The 26,424-nt window shown below is 39.4% G+C and overlaps 1 protein-coding gene across 14 annotated transcripts in view; it reads right to left on the minus strand.

Annotated features, from left to right (window-relative positions):
- Positions 1-2,152: 2,152 nt before the first annotated feature.
- Positions 2,153-26,424, minus strand: part of GADL1 (glutamate decarboxylase like 1) — a 687,722-nt gene continuing 663,450 nt past the window's right edge. For all 14 annotated transcript variants that reach the window (XM_079933919.1, XM_079933917.1, XM_079933916.1 and 11 more), the window contains one exon: positions 2,153-3,915. In XM_079933919.1, coding sequence (XP_079790045.1) covers positions 3,742-3,915 — 174 coding nt within the window. In that variant the 3' untranslated portion in view covers positions 2,153-3,741. The remainder of the gene's footprint in view (positions 3,916-26,424) is intronic.

A 26,424-nucleotide genomic window follows, 5' to 3' on the forward strand; every position in this document is an offset into this window, starting at 1 on the left:
TGACTGTAAAATGAGGATAATAAAACTCTCACCTTGATCGAGTTTTGTAAGGTGTGTGTAAGACCATGTAAATGTACTAGCTGGCACAGTCCTTGGCATGTCGTATGGACTCAGTAAATGTTAGCTATTGTCACCATCATCCTTGGTTTTCTGCATTAGAGGAGGCTCAAACTTGTAGAATTTGCCATGAGAAACACCGCACCTGCAGGACTAACAGGTTAAAGAAACAGGAAACCTATATTATCTTTCTCCTTTTGGCTATAGCACTCCACATACTCCCCCTGTCCCAGGGGCATTTACTTTAATGGTCTGGGTGTCCAATGCTTCATTGGTTCAGTCTAATGGCCCCCCGGAAGTTGAGACTCGTAAGAGATTTCTTGTATCATATCTGGTTGGCTGACTTACAGCTCACATTTTACATGACCAAAACCAGGTAAAGCTACTCTTCTTGCAGCCCTCACCCAGTAATGGCAATTCCTTTCTTATGGTTGCCCAAGCCAAAGGTAAATGAAACTATCCTTCATTTCTCATTTCTTTTTAAATACTCTACTCCGTTAGCCAAGATTCCACCTTTCAGTGCCTCTGGGATCAGACCCATTTTCACCGCTTCCTTCACTACACCTCTAGCATAAACCACCACAGTCTCTTGTTTGCGCTATTGCAATTGCCCCCATTTGATCTCCACCCTTGCCCACGCACGCCCTATTCTCCAAACAGCAATCAGAGTGATCCTCCGAAAATATAAGCTGAATCATGTCAATACGCTGTTCAGATGCTCCAGTGTGTTTCCATCTAAGTCTCCATCTACATGGTCCAGTGTCCTGACTCCCAGATACGTCCCTGATTCCACCACCCTATCCTGACTACCACTCACCCCCATCAGTCCCTCCACTCCAGCCACACTTACCTCCACGTTGGTCCCTGGATGGATCACAAGTGCAGCTCCTCAGCCTTTAGCTTACCAAGCCCTCCTCCTGGTACGCCCTTTCCCCAGATACCCACAGGGCTCTCTTTCCACTTCCTTGACCTCCATGCAGAGGTTCCCCTGTCAGCGAGGCCCTGCCTAACCAACTTCTCTCCGACAGCCAAGTCCACCCTCACAGCTACCATATTCCATCCCTTTACTCTCTGTCTTCAAAATACACACTGCCACCTGACTTGTTACATAGTGACTTGACTGTCAGCCCCAAGGATATAGAAAGCTTCACAGGAGCAGAGATTTTGTCTATTTCAGTCACTGGGTATTCCCTACATCCTAGATAACAGTCTGGAACATAGTAGGCCCATTAGCAATACATTTAAAGGGTGAATGAATTACAATTAACCTTTTATCAAAAAATTTTTCTTGACCATTCAGTCAAGTACCTGATTGGGGGTGGTATATCGGAACATTTTAAGGAGAAAGGATTGGGATGTTCAAAGTACTGGTAGCAGTTGGGTTTTTTTGCCATTGAGCAAGGAACTGTCATCTTTCAAAAAAAAGGCCCAACAGGAGCAGAGCTCAGGCTATTGAGTCTCCCATGACCTGCCTTGTAGATGAAGAAAGACTGAACAAGAGGCAAATCCACACTTGGCTATTAACTGTTTTTTCCACCTTATTCCAGGTGTTAACTAAAAAACAGACCACTTCCAACCTACTGTCTCAATTATTTAACTAAAATGTCAACAGAGCCCAAATTACTTCTAAAATGTATTGGTACCAAATGAACTAATTTACAAAACAGAAACAGACTCACAGACTTAGAAAACAAACTTAAGGTTAACAAAGGGGAAATGTAGTAGAAGGGATAAGTTAGGAGGTTGAGATTAACATGTACACATTAACATATATAAAATAGATAATCAACAAGGACCTGCTGTATAGCACAGGGAACTCTACTCAACACTGTAATAACCTATATGGGAAAGAATACGAAAAAGAAAAGATATATGTATATGTATAACTGAATCAAGCTGCTGTACACTGACAACAAACACAACATTGTAAATCAACTCTACTCCAATATAAAATAAAAATTAAAAAAAAGATTTTAACACTTAAAAATATAAAAAAATAAAATAAAATGACTGTGTTACTTACAAAATAAATAAATAAAATGTATTGGTACAATCCAGTAAAGGGGGGTGACAGGAAAAGAAAAGCCAAACACGGTGTGCTCACATTGCTTTTTATTTCATTAAACCCAAATTATTGCAAACATCAATTTCAGAACATTTTAGGAAGACGTTAAAACAAAAAGGCAACAAGAAATGCCATACACACACACAAATACCTATCACCAGAGACTGAAGTAATTCAGAGAAAGATTAAAATATTCTTTGACTGATGGAGATATTGAGAAATGACACACCCTAAAATGAGAATATGGAATAAAAGCAAATAGTACACATCTGCTTTTTAAGTCTTCACAATTTAAGTAAGTTAGGGAAGGCATACAAAATGGTTATTGAATATGCTACGTCTAATACTTGAACAATCTTCAATCATGTGCCTTCCAAATCACAGCTCTAATTAGATTCATAATTATACTCTGTTGAACTCTGCACCCACACCTCTGAATTCTGTTTATTTCTTAGTCAAAGAAAATTCTGCTATAAATCTAGGACCAGGATTAGATAGAATTACAATTATCCATTCCCAGGAGAAATGGAGGAGGTGTTTGCCCTGAAAGACCTCTAATTCTCAGATTCTCTGCCCAATATAAATCACTTAATAGTCTACACTGACATTTCAAAGCTTGCGAAAGGGAGTGTTGTATAACCCTGGACTTCATTCTGGTTCTTTCCTACAAGCAGAGAACAAGATAAAAAAAAGGGCCCCTCAAGCTTAAAGAGGTACCTAATTAGAGACATATATGCCTAACGTCTACTCCCAATTAATGACACGAATGATTCTGGGAAGTGAATTAGGACTATTGCTTTGATTAAAAGGACTACACTACAAAGTGTTTGTCTTTTATCCTTATCTCTAATTTAGATAATTTATAATAGATTATGGCTAATTTTAACTTTTGAGAATAAACATTTAGTCTGCATAAAAGATACTTTTTATAAAGTAACCATCTTATATAGTTTCTCTTTTAAAAAACACTTTTGATACACTTCTGATGACCCTGAACATTTGTGCTACAGATGCCACAGCTGCATTTTCAGAGACCGACTCAGGAACCACTGAAATATTAGATATCCTTTTGCTGGCAACACATAAGAGTGCTTATTCAGTCAATTCAAAGTTGTGCTAAACTACTGGTTCTCAGATTTTAACTTGCCTCAGAATCACGTGGAAGGCTCCTTAAAATTCAGAATACCCAGACCACCCCCAGAGTTTCTGATTCAGTAGCTCTGGCGTGGGGCTGAGAACCTGCATTTCTAACATGTTTCCAGGTGCTGCTGGTGTAGGGATCACACTGTGAGAACCACTGCTTTAACCCACTAATTTCGATGTTCTTTCAAGAGAAATGAAAGCTTAGAATCCAGAGCCCACGTAGTACTCACTAAACTCTCTCCCAGGCTCTGCCCCAGGGATCATCCGTGAGAAAATCCTTTATTGCAGCAGTAGCACCCAGGCAGCTAAAGAGTCCTTAACACTACTTGCTTAGCATTTTGGTTTTGCTGGGCAAGGATGTGGCATGTTTCCTATTTCTCACCAGAAGGGCTGCAATCTCCTATGTGCCCCCAGATGCCCTGGATCTGTAACCCTCCAGGGCAGGACCTGTGCCTCTGGGGGATCAAAAACCATAGCTACATGTCCCTACCCAGAAGGTCTATCTCATCCAGGAGGAAGTCCATGTCCTCCCGTCTGACTTGAGGGCTGATCAGCACCTGCCGGAAGAAGTTGACCTTCCCCCGGTGGGGCTGGTAGCCCAGCATGAGGCTCCCCTTCTTCATCATCCGCTCCTTAATGGCCGGGGCCACCTGCATGGGAGAGGAGGGAGGCGGTGAAAGACCAGAACACTGAGGCATCATGACTGCATTGTACCCAGTCATTGGCTACTCATAGGGCAGCCACTGGTGTGGATGCCATTCTCACACACACAAAGTTGACATTAATAATCATCACCTGCTGAGAACTTATGGCATATGAGTACTGATTCAAGTGCCTTAGATAGATGAATTCACTTAATCTTCACAATAACTCCACAAGGGAGATATTATTAATATACCCTTTCCAGATGAGGAAACTGAGGTGCACACAGATTAGATAAATAGCCTGAGGTCCTGCATTTGGTAAGTGGGAGAGCTGAGATTTAAAAGCAGGCAGTCTCACCCAAGCCCATGCTCAGAAACTTAAATCACGATGCAGTGATGCCACATTAAAATCAAACCAGGTGTTTGTTGTCAGGGGTCACAGTCTCAAAAGTGTCAAATGTTATGTTCCCAAATTTGCTGGAACTAAAAAATACTCCAGTTCAGGCAATTCGAATAAAGAAGATTAGTCAGAAATGGATAAAAAGCACAAAAAATAACAGCCATGCCTTGACAGTCTACCAAAGAAAACACTAAAACAGGTATTATGTGCAGTTATATTTTGCAGACTATCGGTTTATTAGTTTATTAATAGAACATATTGGTTTATTAACAGGAAATATAACCACTGTGTCACTTATTAAGAGGCGTACAGTTGGTAATAAAATTAGTAAGTCCATATTTTAAGGATTTCTGGTGAACATGGGAAGAATGGGCCCTAAGAGTCCAAGTGCACACATTTTTCTAATTTTCCACTTCCATTTTCATTTTAACTCTTTCACAGTTGCTGAGCATATCCTCAGTGAATATGGGCAAAGAGAACAGAATGAGTGTCTGTCCTCTCCTGTCAGGAAGAGGAGACGTAGCTAGTCCAGAAGGGAGAAACGCATACTTAAATAAAACCAGGCACAACGTGGTATAAGATGCCTTAGATGAGGCATAAATCTTGGTTCCCGGGAGCCCTTCTCAGAGTGTGACCACCCCACACCACTCTGGTTTGAAACACATCTATGATTTGTCAGATACTTCCCTAAACACAAGCCAAAGTACTTCACCCAGCTCTCAACAAAATGATCTATTCCAAGCTTATGGGAGGATCAATGCTTCAGACCTCTGGAGATATATGTTGGACTCAACCAGAGCCTTCTTAAGCGATGTCCAAGGGTCATTTTAGCTAAATACTTTTTTCATAATGTGCTCATTTTAGAACTTAAATCTTGTAAAACATGAACTATTACTGTGCTTACAACAGCAAAAACGAAGACTTACTCAGCACAGTCACACTGTCATTCTAGCGAAGGACTGGACGTCTCTCACAGTAAAAGGAACATAGGGCTTCCCTGGTGGCACAGTGGTTGGGAGTCGGCCTGCCGATGCAGGGGACACGGGTTCATGCCCCGGTCCGGGAAGATCCCACATGCCGTGGAGTGGCTGGGCCCGTGAGCCATGGCCGCTGGGCCTGCGCGTCCGGAGCCTGTGCTCCGCAACGGGAGAGGCTGCAGTGGTGAGAGGCCCGCGTACCGCAAAAAAGAAAAGAAAAAAAAAAAAAAAGAACATAAAAAGAAAATATAAAAGCTTTAATGAAAAATAAATGTAGAAAAAGAAAATGAAGTCAGAGGTCAAGTTACTGAAAAAATAGAGACCATCAGGTTCTATAAATGTCTGGGAATGTATCACAAATTTTATTCTGAGCTTTTTAGATTAGGAAAACAGGGTTAAATCAATACCACCTCCATTCTCTTTGCAAAACTTAGTGACAAAATCCAGTGGATACTGAAGCTGGAAGCTGGTAGGTAACTGTGTATGCTTATGCATGTCCATTTGAAACCCTTCAATTTGTATGCTCTTAGCATCAGTTTTCTTCCAAAGCTGTCTATGCAAGTACCATTTCTTATTAGAATTATAAAATCTAGTAAATAATACTAAGCAAAGGAAAAGTTAAAAGGATTGAGTGTTTTCCATAAAAACTAAGTTGAATCCTTTGGAAAGACCAGATAAAGGAGGCGAGGGGCTGCCAGAATTTACTGCCATCAAGTTAGGTGTGATGGGAGAACTGTAAAAGCTTTCAAACAAAGTCTTGAGAGTCCAGACCAAATCTGCCCACAGGTGGCTGCCTAGGTTCTGAGCACGTTTTCCATTGAAAAAAACCTGAGCTGGAAAGGACAGATGATTCCTGAAAAGTATAGTTTATGTAAGAACCACAGACGCCCTCAGAGCATCAGAACTCTGCTCAAGAAAAGCCTCATTTGCTCTTGGAGATCCTCACTTGATGGGAAAAAAAAAAACCTTTCCATCAAAAGATGGGAAAATTAAAATGCACATAGATGTGTTTTAAGTTAAAATATTTAAGTTACGTATGCATCACATATTTTTCTAGGATTATTTGCTTTAACTTGCTCAATCCTCATCCCCTTAGGTAGGTGGGCTTCTAGTGCACATGTGGGTATGAATGCGTGTATATGTGCATGTGTGTATGTGTGTATGCATGCATGTGTGGATGTGTACATTTGTGTGTGTACATGTGTTTGTGTGGTGTGTATGTATGTGCATGTGTGGGTGTATGTGTGCATGTGTGTGCACAATCACATGTAATTTAAACTTCTAACCCCCCATTTGTCATTTACTGCTCTTAAAATCCTCCTAGTCAGAGGGCAATGCAGAACTGTGGGCTGACTTAGGCTCATGACAAAGGTACATTTATTTTTAATTCCAAGAGCGAGTGGGCTCTTGCATGTAACCTGTAGGTGTGAGAGTAGGTATGAGAAGGCATGGCCCACAGTGCCCACGCTAATCAATGCCAGGAAGATCTGGTCCATGTGGGGCAAATGTCTACCCAGGAGAGTCACAGACTATCAGTTTTAGAGCTTACAGCTTGTGGTTCTGTAGACTTTTTTTAAAATAAAAATTCCCTTCGTATTTATCTCCATCTTCCTCTAGGTAGTACCCAGGGTTTAATCCACTCTGGCTTATAGCAAATTTTAAATTTAAAACAGGCATGTTCTTGGCTCAAACCTAATTTGCATTATCTATTCCTATTTATTTTTCCTCTATTTTTCTTTCCCAAATGATAATTTATGCCTTACCTTTGGAGAGCAGTAGAATTTTGATTCCAGCTCCTAATGTGGCTCACAGGAGACGCTTATCAAAATGAATGTCAGGTTTGCATTTCTTGTTAGCAAACCAAAAACATCTCCTAATGTGAGCAAGAAAGATAAAACTAAGAGGCACTCAGATATGTTAATATAAAGATATTTTTGATCTTTAAATTCTTGCTCTTTGTAAGGCATAAAAATTTGCTTCCATGGGCAGAACACCTGGCATCAGAACCAAACTTCTAAGCTAAATTTTGTCACTGACTTTCAAAAATTATAAAGAAATGACTAAATATCTGTGCGATTCAGAGAACCAGCTAAGTAAGGGTTTGGCAGTACAACACACATCTTATTTTCGTACCCATGAATATAAGCTTAATTCCTAGAGGTAATTAATTACTTCTGGCCAAGAGGGGAAACCTCCTTTGTTTAAATACTTCATGGGGAAAGCAAGCTGTAAGCAACAACAACATCATTCATTAAATCTGCCACAAATTATAATTGTAGTAGTAGCGGTTGTTAATATTTTACCAACTCTTTAACATTTGCAATGTGCTTTTCATGTCTCTGATTCTCATAAACCCGAATTAAAGCTTATTTGAAAAGAATCCACATTTTTGCAATTTAGGGACCAGAATGTTCTCGTGACTAGCCAGCTTGTCACCTTTGCACATTAAAAAAAAAAAAAAAATCAACCACTTCGTATTTATAAAACTTCAGGCATAATCTAATTCTTGGCAACTAGGATATTCTCTTTTGCTGATCACAGCAGAGAAACAGTCCTAATCCGACAAGATGGAATACTCACAAGGGAAAGAAAATATGCGCAAACTAAATGTAAATATCTGAATATCGCCCCTAAAGGGAGCACGCAAGGAGGAAAGCAATTTAGCAGGAGTGAGATTGCTTTCCAGCTCTCAATTATTTTACTGCTGGTTTTCCCCCCAAATTGTAAATCAAATTCTTTTCTCCTGCCTCAGTGCTCTGGTCCCTGCATCTTAAGTGGAGGAAGATCCTGACATTTCTATTTGGTTGCACAGGAACTTAATCGACACATTTCTGTAGGGTTGCTGTTTCCCCCCTTAAATTATGTTTCAGCAATGATTTAGCCATTTAAACAGAATGTTGTTGCCACACCCCTGCTGCATAAACAGCATTTGGTATTTAAAAGTTGCTTAAACCCAAGGAAAAGAAAAAAACAACTCTCTCATTCTGGCCAAGTACAGTAATTTGGTAACAGATAACTGACCAGATGCCACCAGAGCCTTTTATTAAAATAAAATCGTCCTGTCTGTAAAATGACATTTCTTCTTAAAAATGTGTAACTTATTTAATGTTAAACAACACATTTTTTTCAATATACAAAGTGTTTCTCAAACTCTCTGTAAGGAAGTTTATTTTTTCCAGTCCATTACATACTTTTGTGAAATACAATAAAAGTGAATAACTAAATGAAAATTAATTACTAAATTAAAATGAAATAAAAAAGACAAAAACAAGGTCCTACTGTATGGCACAGGAACTATACTCAATATCCTGTGATAAACCATAATGGAAAAGAATGTGTGTGTGTGTGTGTGTGTGTGTGTGTGTGTGTGTGTGTGTGTGTATAACTGAGTCACTTTGCTGTATAGCAGAAATTTAAAAAACATTGTAAATCAACTATACTTCAATAAAATTAATTTAAAAAATTTTTTAAAAAGAAAGTAAGAAGGTAAAAGGAAGACATAATAAGTACAAGCTAAATTAGTGTTTTTTTTTTTTAATCAACAGTAAACTTACCGTTGTTATAAAAGCTTCTAAACAGTAACTGGGTTCCCATGTTTTTCATATGGCAGACACCCAGTTCATGGATCTGCAGGGTGCAGGAGACCACATTTTGAGGATTGCTGCTCTGTTTTAACTCCCTTGTCTCCTTGGGGGTGTATATAATTTTAGTTATGAATGTTGGTGTTATTTTTCATACTTACTTCTGCATACTGGCATAATCTCCATACCATTTTGAATCGTGTTTTTGTTTTTCACTAAACCACTGTGCCATAGTTTACCTAAACATGTCCCACTTGTTAAGTCTTGGAACTGCTTCCAATGGCACTTCAGTGAAACCATGAACCCAATCATGAAAACTCTAAATCACTTCTTCGAAGTCTAGTTCAGAGATGATAAATGTCTCAAAATCTCCTAGACATTAGGATCTTTATACAACTTTTCCCATCAGATGCTCTAAGGGTGAAATAGCCACATTTTCACCTGCAAAATATGGGGCAGCACAACACCCAGCATGACTGAGAAGATAAGCCCGTAATTAAAGGAAGTGATCCTTTTAAGCAAATATGAGGGGCAAAGACTACATACACTTCTACTGTGACTCTAGATAGCAGAATCATTCAGAGCTTCTAATAAACCCAGCCAGATGTGTGTTTTGCTAAATTCTCCCCTAAATTGATGTTCTTCAAACTCCAGATTTTAGAGCTGTTTTCTCAATTTCAATTTAATTAAATCTTCATTCTGTAATCTCTAAGGAAGCAAAGATTTTTTAAGGAGTAGGAGGCTAAACTCATAATAATTTGCACATCTTGTGGGGAGAGCATGGAGTGGGCAGGCAGACTAATAAACTGAAGAATAAATTAGAGTTTTATTGTAATTAATAAAACTTTTTCTAAGATTATTTTGCCTAAAGGAGAGTTAGTTGTATCAAATGCAGAAAATTATCTACAATATTTTTTCTCTTTATAAAAGTCACTTGAAAGAGTTTTTAATTTCCTTATATTTACACTAAACTTCATACATCTTTGGCACCTTCTGTATTTCCCAGAACAGAGTTTATAGCCATACCAAAGCTACTCATTGCAATACATGGTTAAGCAAATAAACACTGAGAAAGCAATATAGTGGGGGCTGATTCAGCTGCTATGTTGAATGTTATTTGCTCTAGCTCTAGTTTGGTAAGCTTTTTTTTTTCTGTAAAATGCCAGACAGTAAATATTTTAGGCTTTGTAAGTCATACAAGCTCTGCTGCAAATACTCAACTATGCCACTGTAGCATGAAAGCAGCCCTAGACAATATATAAACAAATGAGCATGGCTATTTAGGGACTTTATTTAGGAACAATGAAATTTAATATTCAATATCATATGATTTTCACATGTCACAAAATATTAAATGCTTTTCATTATTTTTCAACCTCTTAAAAATATTAAGCCCATTTGTAGCTCCTAGGCTGTACATAAATAGGTGATAAGCTAGATTTGGCTTTAGACATAATGTACTAACTCCCTGGTCAAAATGGAAAAAAATACATTACGATATATAAAATCTACCCCTTAGAAGGAAAAAGTGCATGAATATTAGGTTCACTGGGCTTCTTTCAGAAACTCTGAATTGGGCCAGGAAATGAAAAAGCTCTTCCTGTCTCTTCTTCTCCAGCAGAGCATGAAACCAGAGGCACAGATGGGTGGGCAGGGTTGCCACAGTGTATTTCTTCCAGAACAATTATTCTTGAACCATCACAACAAGTAGCTTGTTTTATATTGTCTTCCCAAATAATCTGGGTTCCAAATAAGCCCCATGTTCCATGTTAACTTGAGGTGGGTTCTTCTGAGTAGGATATTAAAATCTAGCTCATGAAAAGAGTTGGCAGGAAATGTCCACACTTGGTACCTGGCACCCAGCACAAGACTCTTTCTGAGACTTATAACAAGGTATGTAACTCCTTTCCCCATTTAAGTCATTTTTTTTCTATAGTTTGGGGACATCTCAGATTTGCTGAGCCCAGATAGAGATGCAATGATGATCAAGGTGAGGGCCAGAATTCAGGGCATGAATAGCAGCAACGGCCAGGATTTAAATGGAAGAATTCCAGTCCAAGAGAAGAATTAGCAAAACTAAACGAGTCAGAGAACTTAAGTGGGCTTTCCAGGGGCCTTCCTTCTTCTGAGAAAAGTGCAGACTAGCACAGTGACAATCTAGGAAGCAAACGGGGCTTTCCCAGTGCATATAAGCTGAAGGCCAATCAATCATCAGAGAAAAGCTACCCTGGAGAGATTCCCTAGGCATTCCTGAATGCCCAATTTTGCAGTTATAGAAAATAAGATGTGAGAAAGTCTGTAGATCCTTTATTTGTTCATTACTTTCTCTGGTATTTATCTCCATAACTAAAGCATCATGATGGTCCTTGCATGAGCCAGTGAATGGAAGGTCATCATAACACTGATACTGGATCACAGTCTAAACACAGATTTTCATCTCTTATTTTCCTTTTGGCTTCAATTAAAAAAAGATATACTCTCCAGTGGATAAGTGCATTCCATCAATTTCTGATCATGAAAAGAGCTCTGACATATAAGAACTTCCCAAAACTTAAATGAACATTTTTATCTTGATTTCTTCTAACTGTACATAAGAACCAGATAACTTGATTTCTTCTGACTGTACGTAAGAACTGACTTTTCTAAATTTTAAAATTTGTATGGAAACACAAAAGACCCCAAATAGCCAAAGCAATCCTGAGAAAGAAAAACAGAGCTGAGCTGGAGGAATCAGGCTCCCTGACTTCAGACTATACTACGAAGCTACACTAATCAAAACAGCATGACAGTAGTGCAAAAACAGAAATATAGCTCAATGGACAGGATAGAAAGACCAGAAATAAACCCACAGACCTATGATCAATTAATTTATGACAAAAAAGGCAAGAATACACAATGGAGAAAAATAGTCTCTTCAATAAGTGGTTCTGGGAAAACTGGACAGCTACAAGTAAAATAATGAAATTAGAACATTCTCTAACACAATACACAAAAATAAACTCAAAATGGATCAAAGACCTAAATGTAAGGCTGGACATTATAAAACTCTTAGAGGAAAACATAGAACACTCTTTGACATAGATCACAACAATATCTTTTTGATCCACCTCCTAGAGTAATGAAAATAAAAACAAAACTAATGGGACCTAATTAAACTTAAAAACTTTTGCACAGCAAAGGAAACCATAAACCATGAGAAGAGGCATCCTACAGAATGGAAGAAAATATTTTCAAATGAAGCGACCTACAAGGGATTAATTTCCAAAATATAAAAACACCTCATGCAGTTCCATGTCAAGAAAACAAACCACCCAATCAAAAAATGGTCAGAAGATCTAAATAGACATTTCTCCAAAGAAGACATACAGATGTCCAAAAAAGCATATGAAAAGATGCTCAACATCAATAATTATCAGAGAAATGCAAATCAAAACTACAATGAGGTATCACCTCACACTAGTCAGAATGGCCATAATCAAAAGTCTACTAACAATAAATGCTGGAGAGGTTGTGGAGAAAAAGAGAACCCTCCTACACTGTTGGTGAGAGTGTAAATTGGTACAACCACTATGGAGAACAGTAATCCCACTCCTGGGCATTTATCTGGAGAAAACTCCAATTCAAAAAGATACATGCATCCTTATGTTCATAACAGCACTACTTACAATAGTCAAAACATGGAAGCAACCTAAATGACCATCAGCAGAGGAATGGATAAAGAAGATGTGGTACATATATACAATGGAATATGACTCAGCCAAAAAAAGAATGAAATAGTGCCACTTGTAGCAACATGGATGCACCTAGATATTATCTTACTAACTGAAGTCAGACAGAGAAAGACAAATATCATATGATATCACTTCCATGCAGAATCTAAAAAAAAATGATACAAATGAACTTATTTACAAAACAGAAACAGACTCACAAATATCACAAACAAATTTATGGTTACCAAAGGGGAAACAAATTTATGGAGGGGAGGGATAAATTAGGAGCTTGGGATTAACATACACACACTACTATATATAAAATAGATAACCAACTGTAACTATTACTGTAGAACTCTACTCAATATTCTGTAATAACCTATATGGGTAAAGAATCTGAAAAAGAATATATGTGTGTGTGTGTGTGTGTGTGTGTGTGTGTGTGTATATACATATATTTGTATGTATAACTGAATCAATTTCCTGTACACCTGAAAACTAACACAACACTGTAAATCGACTATACTCCAATAAAATTTTTTAAAAAAAGATATTTTCATTTTCACAGGTTTCACGTATTTCTGCTGTTTGGATATATGTGAAATTATAAATTAAGGAAAAATGAACACTATTATAACAGTGAAACTTCCCATCAAAGAAAAAAAAAAGAATTGGCTTTTCCTTTACACATGCAATTCAGAACATATAGAAATGGGTTTTGAATTCAGCTAAATATATATCCTCCCATTTGTAACCTCTGTGTTACACAGGGAGGTTGTTGCTAAATGAACAGCTATTGAAAGAAAACATTTCCTGATGGTCTAAACATGATATAGTCCAAAGGGGAAAGTGATTTTTTAGTCTTATAAAAAAAGTTCTTTGTGGTAATGGTTAGCTTTACATCCTTAAAATGTAGTAAATGGAATCTCTCACCCGATACTAAAGAAACAGTTGCTACCTCACAATACAGAAACGGTTCCCTTGTATTTCCAAACACTTTAGAGTAATTTGCCCCAAACATGACATTCTATATAGAATAGGCATTTGCCCTCCTAACACAGTTTGCTTTTGTCTAAAATTGTTCTGAGCTCACAGCCCTAAACAGCAGAAATTTTGCTTATGGCTGATCACACAGGCAGTTTCCACCCCCATCAAGGAAGAAACCAGTATCTGCCAGAACAACATTAAAGCACTTCCACATTTCTAAGAGCATTTCTGACTCAAAGAAGGAAAACTGTGATACTGTCGTGTGGATACATGACCATTGGACTATAAACTCTGTTCAAAGCTAGGTCTTCACCTTATTTTTCTTTATATCCCTCAGAGCCTAATGTAAAGCCTTGCCAGGAGATAATGCTATGCACTTGTCAAAACTCACAGAACTGTGCACCTTGAAAGGTAAACTTTATGTGTGTGTAAATTAAGAAATGAATAAATTAATTAACTTAAAAACAACAGAGATTCTGAGAGGGCCATGTGGATCATGAGAGGGCCATGTGAGATCATGCAAGTATCTTCAGCTCTTAGTGCCCCAGTTTCCTTATCTCTAGGCAAGAGATAATAATAATAATAGTACAGATCTCTTCCTAAGATTGATAAAATATGGAATGTGATATTGTGGGTGAAGTGTGTAATGCTGTGGACAGTCCATGATGGAGATTAATATTCTTACTCAAGGAGAATCTAGAAATACAAATCAAAACTACAATGAGGTACCACCTCACACCAGTCAGAATGGCCATCATCAAAAAGTCTACAAATAACAAGTGCTGGAGACGGTGTGGAGAAAAGGGAACCCTCCTACACAGTTGGTGGGAATGTAAATTGGTACAGTCATCATGGAGAACAGTATGGAGGTTCCTTAAAAAATGAAAAATAGAGCTACCATTTGATCCAGCAATACTACTACTGGCCATATATCCAGATAAAACTGTAATTCAAAAAGATACATGCACCCCTATGTTCACAGCAGCACTATTCACAATACCCAAGACATGCAAGCAACCTAAGATGAATGGATAAAGATGAATGGATAAAGAAGATGTGACATATATACAATGGAATACTACTCAGCCATAAAAAAGAACAAAATAATGCCATTTGCAGCAACAATGGATGCAATTAGATATTATCATAATAAGTGAAGTAAGTCAGACAAAGACAAATATCATATGATATCACTTATATGTAGAATCTAAAATATGACACAAATGAACCTATATATGAAACAGAAACAGAATCATGGACATGGAGAACAGACTGGTCATTGCCAATGGGGAGAGGGTTGGAGGAGGGATGGAGTGAGAGGTTAGGGTTAGCAGATATAAGCTTTTATGATAAACCATAATGGAAAAGAATATATAAAAAAAAAGTGTGTGTGTATATATATATATATATGTACACATATGTATAACTGAATCACTTTGCTGTACAGCAGAAATTAACACAGCATTGTAAATCAACTATACTTCAATAAAAAATATTAAAACTGAAAAAAAAGAAGAGTCTAGAGAACAAAATCTGGAAAGGAAATGGAGCATGAATTGCAATGTTTCCTTCTAGTTCTACCACTCATTGCATGTCCTTTAGCAAATCACTTGAGTTCTCTGTAGGTCTGAAAATGAGAAGGGTCATGTTGACCGCTCTTAGATGCAAAGGATAAAGGTATTTTGGACATGGTGGCACTTGAAGCTTTTCTTCATGGTGGGCAGTGGAGACTAATGGAAACTGTATGGTCTGAGGTTTTTTGGAGGCTTTGCAGCACATAAGATCAAATATACTGGGGCTTCCCTGGTGGCGCAGTGGTTAAGAATCCGCCTGCTAATGCAGGGGACACGGGTTCAATCCCTGGGCCAGAAAGATCCCACATGTCGCAAAGCAACTAAGCCCATGCACCACAACTACTGAGCCTGAGCTCTACAGCCCGCTAGCCACAACTACTAAAGCCCACGTGCCACAACTACCGAAGCCCATGTGCCTAGAGCCCGTGCTCCACAACAAGAGAAGCCATGGCAATGAGAAGCCTGCGCACCGCAATTAAGAGTAGCCCCCACTCGCCACAACTAGAGAAAGCCTGTGCGCGGCAGTGAAGACCCAATGCAGCCAAAAATAAACAAACATATTTAAAAAAAAAGATCATGTATACTGTAATAGGGAAAAACAAATCTGACTTTATATTAGATCTGTTCCTTTTGCTTTAACCTTTGTGCTCCGTTGCCTGTGCTTAGTAATGCTGGCTCTGCACCTTTTGTAAAAGAATGTTGCATATAGCCTGAAATATACAGGATAGCCCATTCTCAAGTCTCTGACCTTTAAGAGTCCATTCATATAAAGGTAAAAAGTTGCAGAACAGAGAATAACATGTGTTTTGTTGGAGGTTTACAGGAGCATCATGACCTATGTGGACAGCTCCAAGAATGAAGGATTCTGGCACCAAGAAGTTTGCAACTAACCATGCCCCCCCTCCCTCTAGTTTGCCTTTAAAAGTGCTTTGCTGAAACCCTTTGGGGAGTTTGGGGTTTTTTCGGCACGACCCACCCATCGCCTAGCATGGCCCTGCAATAAACATTTTCTCTGCTCCAAACTCCGACGTTTTGGTTGTTTGGCCTCACTGTGTGTCGGGCACGGGAACTTGCATTCAGTAACAATATCACCGTACTTATTAAATAGAATTCAACCATAATTATAGAAGATTTCAGTTGAGTTGTGATTGACTAAGTTAACATAAGGTTCATTATCTGTGATTTTGCAGTTTTCCTTTTGTATTTTGGAGCCATCTTTCAAAGTTAGCAAGTATTTTTATATGCCCCAATTCAATTTTTATACCCCACCCCATGCTTATTTTGCCTGATGACTAAATAAACTAGCTCTATGCACATATGAGTGGCCAAATATCCACTGTCCTCAGGACAGACTCAACTTATACCTGTAATTATCACAGCACTCCTTTTCACTGTTATAAGTGTCCCAATTCAGAGGCAAGGTTATATGGTTTACACTAACCATAAATGGACCAAGACACTAGTTTACTGACTAGGGACACAATTCCTGAGATTCTGTGACTCTGGACAAGAACTTTGGACTTAGGACTATGACTCCTGTGGGACTCATAGTCCTCTCTTATGAAAAACTGATAATCCCTTGTAGGACTGTCATGTGGACTAAATGAAATAATATAAAAACACCAAGCATAGGGGCTTCCCTGGTGGCACAGTGGTTAAGAATCTGCCTGCCAGTGCAGGGGACACGGGTTTGAGCCCTGGTCCGGGAAGATCCCACATGCTGCCAAGAAAGTAAGCCCGCAAGTTGTGGCTCTAAAGCCCACGAGCCACAACTACTGAGCCCGCGTGCCACGAGTACTGAAGCCTGAGCGCCTAGAGCCCATGCTCTGCAACAAGAGAAGCCATCGCAACGAGAAGTCCGCACACTGCAATGAAGAATAGCCCCTGCTTGCCGCAACTAGAGAAAGCCCGCATGCAGCTACGAAGACCCAATGCAGCCAAAAATAACTAAATAAAATAAATAAATTTATTTTAAAAAAACAAGCATAGCGTTGGCATCTGCTAGGCACTCAATAATACGAACTAGTATTATTAATTTCTTAAAATGAATTGGCTTTTAATCAACTTACATTCACACCTGGTCTTTTATTACTCTATTTCATTATCTCTTGAGACACAAGCGTGTGAAAGTGTTGTGAAAACATGACTTGTAATTTATTCTTTCTCCCCAAAGCATCTAAACTGTATTAAATAATTCTGAGAGGTTGTGAGTTAGCAGTTTTAGAAATTAAATCTTACACCTCATGTATGCTGCTTCTATATTAATCTTCTATTTATGTTCTAGGTTTTTTCCAAATCAGACAAAAATTAACAAAGCAAACTTTTCCTTTCTTTAAAAAGTAAAACAGTTGTTGATTATCTTGGCCGTTTGATGGTGGGGAGAGAAGTTTCCTTGAAATGTACTGTGGGCAGGGATGAGCTTCTATTGTATTCTAGAAATTTCTATGTGTTGTGTAATTTTGCAGCATACAGAAATATTTTCTAAGTAATGAAGTTACTTCTTCTTTGGACATGTGAAAAGTTCACATATAATGAAAAGGTCATTTGTCCCCATATTCGTGAGCTTGTATCCAAAACTTTAGTCTCTGTGTTGTCCTGCCACGTACATTTTTATCAAAGGAAGATCAAAGAGCTGTGTTAGGTGCTTCCCAAATGTGCCTGACAATACACGGCACCTGGTTCCAGACCCAAATCCACAGCAGCTGAATCTGAACTTCGATGGGACAGGCCATTGGTCTGTATGTTTACTGACCAGGCACTCAAGTTCTTGCTATCACGATGCAAGTTTGGGAACCTGGACCACGGCAGTCCTTTAACTAGGACGTTGGAGACATATGGTGTGGTAGGAGGTGAGAGGTGTTGGATAGGAAAAAACAATTTTGAGAGAGGAAGGAGGTGAGATTGGGAATTTCCCCTTCCTGAATTGCTTATGTTGATTTCATAATAAACGAGTGACCTTCAAAGAAGCTGTTAGCCAACTTTTCTGTTAATCATAAAACATGAAAAAGTATTCAAAACACTTAATTACGGCCCAGGAAACAATGAAACTCTTCATACTGAATGCTTAAAGAATCAATTTTCCTCTCTCGATATATCTCCTGCCATTCCTTACCTGCTCAATTCTTCTCCTACTCCTTTGCCCTCACTCTTTTCCCCTGATGTCTCCCCTCTACAATTTAGAGGTGAGCTGCACTGGTGTGCCTCCCAAGCTTACATTATGTAAAATCGGTGGTCCAGAGCCCGTGATCATTTGCGTCTAAGAGATCATTTCAGCTTGGCAGACATGGAGAAACAGGCCACACTCGGGGCATACCTTTTTTTCAAATATGGATTTTTACCCTTATTTTCCTCTGGAGTATATCTCAAAATCAGCACAACATTAAAAAGTGCTCCATTTTAAAAGCACTGCCCTGTCTATATGCCTCCCAATACAAATGAGCAAAGCCACAGAAACAAAGAGGTCAGACCTCCAGGAAGAATGAAAAACACAGCTTCACATGCGGTGTTTGTAACATAGAAATGACAATGACGGCAATTCCAGTAAACTTAATGTCAGTCATACATTCAAGGCAGCCAGAATGAACAGTCATAAAAGGAAACCAAACTGAACTGAAAGCTTTAGCTGGAGAATGGACACAATAAATGTTCTACACACTCTATGAAGTAAAACCTTAATACTCAGTGGTGTCACATGAGCTCACAGCTCCTCAGTAACTGTTGTGGGCCAACCCCCAAACGTTAGCCCATGCTGCGAGACCCCTATATTGTTCTTTAAGATGGCAAGTTATTCCGTAATGCTCGGCCAAGGCTGGCACCACCTCTCGGGAGCATTTGGAAAGGAGTCCAGGCATTTTGGGTTATTGCAATGACAGCTGCGTGTTTCCTGCACTTGATGTGTGAGGTCAAGGGTGACAAATGCTTCACAATAGTTAGACACAACTTGCCCAAGGAAGAATGATGTTGCCCCAAATGCCAGTGATGCCCCTGCTGAGAAATGCTGATCAGGAGCCCTGTGGGCTCCAGGAACACCTTCTACACTTTGTCTTGACACCTCTGGGTCCTTTCAGTTCCTCCCACAAGTTACTGACCTTGCTTTGAGTCAGAACAGATGACTCAATTGATGGGTCAGCGAAGTAAATGGGACCCTTGAGAGCAAAAAATAGTATTTTGTTGTTTCCCTTAGATTCTTTTTTTTTTTTTTTGTGGTACGTGGACCTCTCACTGTTGAGGCCTCTCCCGTTGCGGAGCACAGGCTCCGGATGCGCAGGCTAAGCGGGCATGGCTCACGGGCCCAGCCGCTCCACGGCATGTGGGATCTTCCCGGACCGGGGCACGAACCCGCGTCCCCTGCATCGGCAGGCGGACTCTCAACCACTGCACCACCAGGGAAGCCCTAGATTCTTTCTTTAATGTTTCATTTTAATTTCATTTTTTTCTAGCTTTATGAGATCTATTTGAGAAATAAGAATAGTATATATTTATAGTGTCCAGTGTGATGTTTTGATATACACTTAACAAAATGCTTTAGCTTTGCACATACTGAGCAAATTAACAAAAGTGATTATACTTTCTTCCTTATGGAGCTCCCTCAACACTGTTGAACCCAGTACTTAAAATTAGAAGTTGCTTTTGAAGCCACATACAAGCCCCTGTGTCCCTGACTTTTGAAGTAAAATGCTGACTCAAGAGTTATGATTGGGAATTGTGAAGAGGTAGAAACAGAGAACAGCTGTTGGGCTGGGGAAATGATGACAATTTAGACTATAAATCCATCACATAGCAGAATCACCTAACTCCCAGTTCCCTGAAAGATACAGATAAAGGCCTGACACACTCCTGAGTTGTTTGTACAGGAAGCAGACCCCCTGCAGGTGAAAACTGCTGACCGCAAGCACATAGACCCTAGACTGGCTGAAACCAGAAGGTTGAAGATGCTGACTCCCAATTACCTCACCACCAGCCAATCAGAAGAATGTCCATCAGCTGATCACGTCCTCTTTGAACCATTACTATAAAACTCCTCACTACCCCCTCCAGGGGTACACAGTTTTGAGGGCATTAGCCCGCTGTGGCCCCCCTTTGCCTGGCAAAGCAATAAATCTATTCTTTTCTACTTCACCCAAAACTCTGTCTCCAAGATTTAATCCAGTGCTGGTGTACACCGGCCGAATGTCAGCAACACTTCTTCCTTAAAGTCATGGAAAAAGTGTTGGCTGCAGGGTCCTGCCCCTGGAAAGAGGGGCTGCCACAGAGGCAAGGAGGAGGCAAAGCAGACAGGGCCCTTCTTGGCCTCAACCAAGCTCCTCTTTACCTGTCTTACATGTTGGAGTTCTATGTAAGAATTTGTGTGACAAAAAGGGATCTGCCACTTAAAAAGACCAACTTTGAATTTGATTGGCAATGTATGTATTATTCAAGAGCTATCATTTTAGAATATCTGCAAAATAGCCCTCTAGATGTTGGCCAAGGGAATGCTCCCTAGATGCTGAGTCTAAGGGCTGAGAGTGGACCCTGGGGTCTGACATTCTTGACCGGGTTGGGGCAGCTAAGAAAATTCACAGGGAAATATGTCTCCTTGCTAAAACTAAGCTTCTTTTATTTAAGAGTTAAGGATAAGGGGCCTCCCTTATCCGCAGTGGTTAAGAATCCGCCTGCCAATGCAGGGGACACAGGTTCAAGCCCTGGTCCGGGAAGATCCCACATGCCGCGGAGCAACTAAGGCCGTGTGCCACAACTACTGAGCCTGCTCTCTAGAGCCCGGGAGCCACAACTACTGAGCCCATGTGCCACAACTACTGAAGCCCGTGCGCCTAGAGCCTGCGCTCTGCAACAAGAGAAGCCACTGCAATGAGAAGCCTGCACACCGCAAGGAAGAGTAGCCCCTGCTCGCCGCAACTAGAGAAAGCCGGCGTGCAGCAACGAAGACCCAAACGCAGTCAAAACTAAATAAATTAATTAAAAAAAAAAGTTAGGATAATCCATATGTTGCCAAGTTACGTTCCAGTAGAGTAATAATAAATAACCAACAATAAAAAATGACCATTTCACATAATTGAACTTAAGTATGTCCCAAGCGCAACTATGTAACAAAGCCATATCACATTCCAGGGGCTCTGTTGCCTCTGGCAGGTAATCATCATTCCATTCCCATGCTCTCACTCTCCTGTAAGTGCCCCAGGGTTTCAACTCATCCGCTGGCCACTTGAATGTCCTCTTTTTAAGAACTGCTTGTTCACGTTCTTTGCCCATTTTGGGTAATCATCTTTTTCTTACTAATTTAGAAGAACTCTATGTTGGTAAGAACACTATCTGATGGCTTTACGTGTTGCAAGTGATTTATCTGCTTTTAACTTGGTTGTCAGTAGCTTTAATTACATATTACAATTTTTAACCCTTAAAATCCTTAAGAAAACCAAGAAACAAGTAATTGAACTGTTACTCCAGCGTTTACTGATTGGCAAACTTAAGAACATATTCCATAACCTCTAAAAACTTACATTTTTCTTATAGCATAATTTCTCCTTAATGTCGTACAAGATGCGTGTTTAATAAACCCAAACATCTTCTGAAGTTCTACTAATGAACCCAAGGCTGAAGTCTCAGGCAAAGTGGGCTGTGTTTGTATTTCAAGGACGTGATGAGAGCTAACTTCAAGTATTCTCCAAAGTATATTTTTGTTCTCTCAGGGTCAGAATTCTGAAAACAGTATTTAATCAAGCTAGCTTTCTCTAACTGCATATGCAAACAGAACCAGTTTGGAGTTTCAAAAGAGTTTCATCTTAACCAGTTTTTTCCAGAGTCTAAAGAATACCATTGTCATATATTGTTAAAAAAATTATCTTTCTTTTTCTTTAGTCATAATATCATAGCTAAGGTTTTTCCAATGAATTGAACCTTAATTTCCCATTTTACAAAAGACAACAAAGATACCAATCACACAAATGGAATATACACTCATACACCAGAAAACACAACTGTCACAAAAACTCCGAGAGATGACTGATAAGTCCCAAACACTTCCCAACACAAACAGGCCTCGACGTCAGTCACACATCAGAACCAACTAGCAAAACACCCAAATGACGCTTCGTGCTCAAAAGAGAAGTTTGCCGGGTGCACACCGGTGGACTTACTCGGTCTTGGAGCTCGTCAGCTCTTCCAGCAGCATCTTTCCATTCTAGCAAGGGAAAGCGTACATTGGCAGCCAGGGCTGAGCAGGGGAGAAACAGGGAGAAGCCCCGAAACAAATGGTTTGGGCAGCTGCTAGGAATGTCCACGCCAGACTCCTCTCAGGGCAGGTCCAGTGAGCCACGACCAGGAGGCTCCTCGCAGCCACCCCAACGTATCCTCATGGCGGCTGCCCTGCTCAGGAAAACCCGGGAGCCAGATATCGCGAGAGCCCAGCCTCACGCTGGGAACCAAATACTTACCTAAAGTGGGTCCAGCTGCTCACCGCTCAAAAGTCAATAAAGAGACAAGCCTGGTGGAAGGGAAAGTTTGCTTTATTTTGGAGGCCAGCAACCAGGTTGGGGGGCAGGCTGCTGTCCAAAGGCCGACTCCTCCCACTGACAATCAGTCGTCAAAAGCTTTTATAGACAAAGGGAGGGGGCTACATGCAGAAACAGCCCAGTCAGCTCTGACAGTCATCTTGAAACTGGTCATCGGTGGTCTGACCACCGTCATCTTGATTGTTTTAAATACAGTTAATCTTCAGTTCCAGGGTGGGTTTGTTCCCATTTCTTTGAGGCCAGTTCTCAGAATTGTGGCAGCTTATGTCATGGCGACAGTCTGGCCATCATGTATTAACCTCTTCCACCTGGTGGGGGTTTCAGTATCTATAAGACAGCTCGCAGGACACGGCTTAGAATATTATATATAGCACTTGAGGAGGAACTAAAGGTCCTTTATTTTGCTTCATGACTAAACTATTATTATTTAGTGTTGTTGGACTGTTTTGCTTTGTTTCTGCATTTTCTCACTTCTCTGATGGAACTTATTCTTCGGCTAAAGTTTTCCCCCAGACAAAAGTCAGGCTGAGAACATGGAGGGGCAAGGACCATAGGGTCCTGCTCCATTTCAGATGGACCTAGCGATGATCATACTAAGTGAAGTAAGTCAGAGAAAGACAAGTATCACATGATACCACTTATATGTGGAATCTAAAAAATGATACAAATCATCTTATTGACAAAACAGAAACAAATTCACAGACATAAAGAACAAACTTATGGGGCTCTTCCCTGGTGGCACAGTGGTTGAGAGTCCGCCTGCCGATGCAGGGGATATGGGTTCGTGCCCCGGTCCAGGAAGATCCCACATGCGGCGGAGCAGCTGGGCCCGTGAGCCATGGCCGCTGAGTCTGCGCGTCTGGAGCCTGTTGCTCCGTAACGGGAGAGGCCACAACAGTGAGAGGCCCGCGCACCGCAAAAACAAAAAAACAAAAAACCCCACAAACTTATGGTTGCCAAAGGGGAAAGGGAGTGACAGGGGGAAAGGGAGTGACAGATAAATTAGGAGTTTAGGAGTAACAGATATACACTATTTATAAAATAGGTAAACAACAAAGACCTACTATAGCACAGGGAATTATATTCAATATCTGGTAATAACCAAAATAGAAGAGAATCTGAAAAAGGCATATATACACACACACACACACACACACACACACACACACACACACACACACACACATATATATCTGAATCACTTTGCTGTTCACCTGAAACTAATATGATATTGTAAATCAACTATACTTCAGTTAAAAAAAAAGAAGGGATACAAAGAGGAAAAAAAAACTTCTATTGATATGATTAAAATTATATTAGGCCTAAATATTAATGAGGGAAAATTAATCTTCTCATCTAGAATTATGGTGTTTTCCAGTTTCTTTTTTTTTTAATTATACAAATGGTTTATTTGCTTCATCTTATTATGAATATTATACATACTCAGTATAAAACACATACATGTGCATGCATGCATACACATACAAATCACCATCACCACCATTAAAAATATTATAAATTAGAAAATAAAGATTATCCAAAATATTATGACCCAGTGATAATACCCATCTCTATTTAACAAGAAAATTCTTAATTCGCAGATGTCCATAAATAGGGTATACAAGGGCTATTCTGGATCGCATTCTCTTCTTTCTTCACTTTATCATTCTTCATAAGTCTTCAATTTTTTTTGAATTTTATTTTTCTATACAGCAGGTTCTTATTAGTCATCCATTTTATACACATCAGTGTATACAGGTCAGTTCTAATTTCCCAATTCATCCCACCCCCACCCCCACCCCCACCCCCCACTGCTTTCCCCCCTTGGTGTCTGTACGTTTGTTCTCTACATCTGTGTCTCAATTTCTGCAGTGCAAACGGGTTCATCTGTACCATTTCTAGGTTCCATATATATGTGTTAATATATGATATTTGTTTTTCTCTTTCTGACTTCACTCTGTATGACTGTCTCTAGATCAATCCACATCTTTACAAATGACCCAATATCATTCCTTTTTATGGCTGAGTAATATTCCATTGTATATATGTACCATGACTTCTTTATCCATTCGTCTGTCGATGGGCATTTAGGTTGCTTCCATTACCTGGCTATTGTAAATAGTGCTGCAATGAACATTGGTGTGCATGTGTCTTTCTGAATTACGGTTTTTTCTGGGTACACGCCCAGTAGTGGGATTGCTGGGTCATACAGTAATTCTATTTTTAGTTATTTAACGAACCTGTATACTGTTCTCCATAGTGGCTGTATCATTTACATTCCCACCAACAGTGTAAGAGGGTTCCCTTTTCTCTAGACCCTCTCCAGCATTTGTTGTTTGTAGATTTTCTGATGATGCCCATTCTAACTGGTGTGAGGTGATAACTCATGGTTGTTTTGATTTGCATTTCTCTAATAATTAGTGATGTTGAGCAGCTTTTCATGTGCTTCTTGGCCATCTGTATGTCTTCTTTGGAGAAATGTCTATTTAGGTCTTCTGCCAAATTTTGGATTGGGTTGTTTGTTTTTTTAATATTGAGCTGCATGACCTGTTTGTATATTTTGGAGATTAATCCTTTGTCCGTTGATTTGTTTGCAAATATTTTCTTCCATTCTGAGGGATGTCTTTTCGTCGTGTTTATGGTTTCCTTTGCTGTGCAAAAGCTTTTAAGTTTCATTAGGTCCCATTTGTTTATCTTTGTTTTTATTTTCATTACTCTAGGAGGTGGATCAAAAAAGATCTTGCTGTGATTTATGTCAAAGAGTGTTCTTCCTATGTTTTCCTCTAAGAGTTTTATAGTGTCCAGTCTTACATTTACGTCTCTAATCCATTTTGAGTTTATTTTTGTGTATGGTGTTAGGAAGTGTTCTAATTTCATTCTTTTACATGTAGCTGTCCACTTTTCCCAGCACCACTTATTGAAGAGACTGTCTCCTCTCCATTGTATATCCTTGCCTCCTTTGTCATAGATTAATTGACCATAGGTGCGTGGGTTTATCTCTGGGCTTTCTACCATGTTCCATTGATCTATATTTCTGTTTTTGTGCCAGTACCATATTGTCTTGATTACTATAGCTTTGTAGTATAGTCTGAAGTCAGGTAGCCTGATTCCTCCAGCTCCGTTTTTTTCCCCAAGACTGCTTTGGCTATTTGGGGTCTTTTGTGTCTCCATACAAATTTTAAGATTTTTTTGTTCCAGTTCTGTAAAAAATGCCATTGATAATTTGATAGGGACTGCATTGCATCTGTAGATTGCTTTGGGTAGAATAGTCATTTTCACAATATTGATTCTTCCAATCCAAGAACATGGTATATCTCTCCATTTATTGGTATCATCTTTAATTTCTTTCTTCAGTATCTTATAGTTTTCTGCATACAGGTCTTTTGCCTCCCTAGGTAGGTTTATTCCTAGGTATTTTATTCTATTTGTTGCAGTGGTAAATGGGAGTGTTTCCTTAATTTCTCTTTCAGATTTTTCATCATTGGTGTATAGGAATGCAAGAGTTTTCTGTGCATTAATTTTGCATCGTGCTACTTTACCAAATTCATTGATTAGCTCTAGTTTTCTTGTAGCGTCTTTAGGATGCTCTATGTATAGTATCATGTCATCTGCAGACAATGACAGTTTTACTTCTTCTTTCCCAATTTGGATTCCTTTTATTTCTTTTTCTTCTCTGACTGCAGTGGCTAGAACTTCCAAAACTACGTTGAATAATAGTGGTGAGAGTGGACATCCTTGTCTTATTCCTGATCTTAGAGGAAATGCTTTCAGTTTTTCA

The sequence above is a fragment of the Stenella coeruleoalba genome (genome assembly GCF_951394435.1).
Source record: "Stenella coeruleoalba genome assembly, chromosome: 10".
Lineage (NCBI taxonomy): Eukaryota > Metazoa > Chordata > Mammalia > Artiodactyla > Delphinidae > Stenella > Stenella coeruleoalba.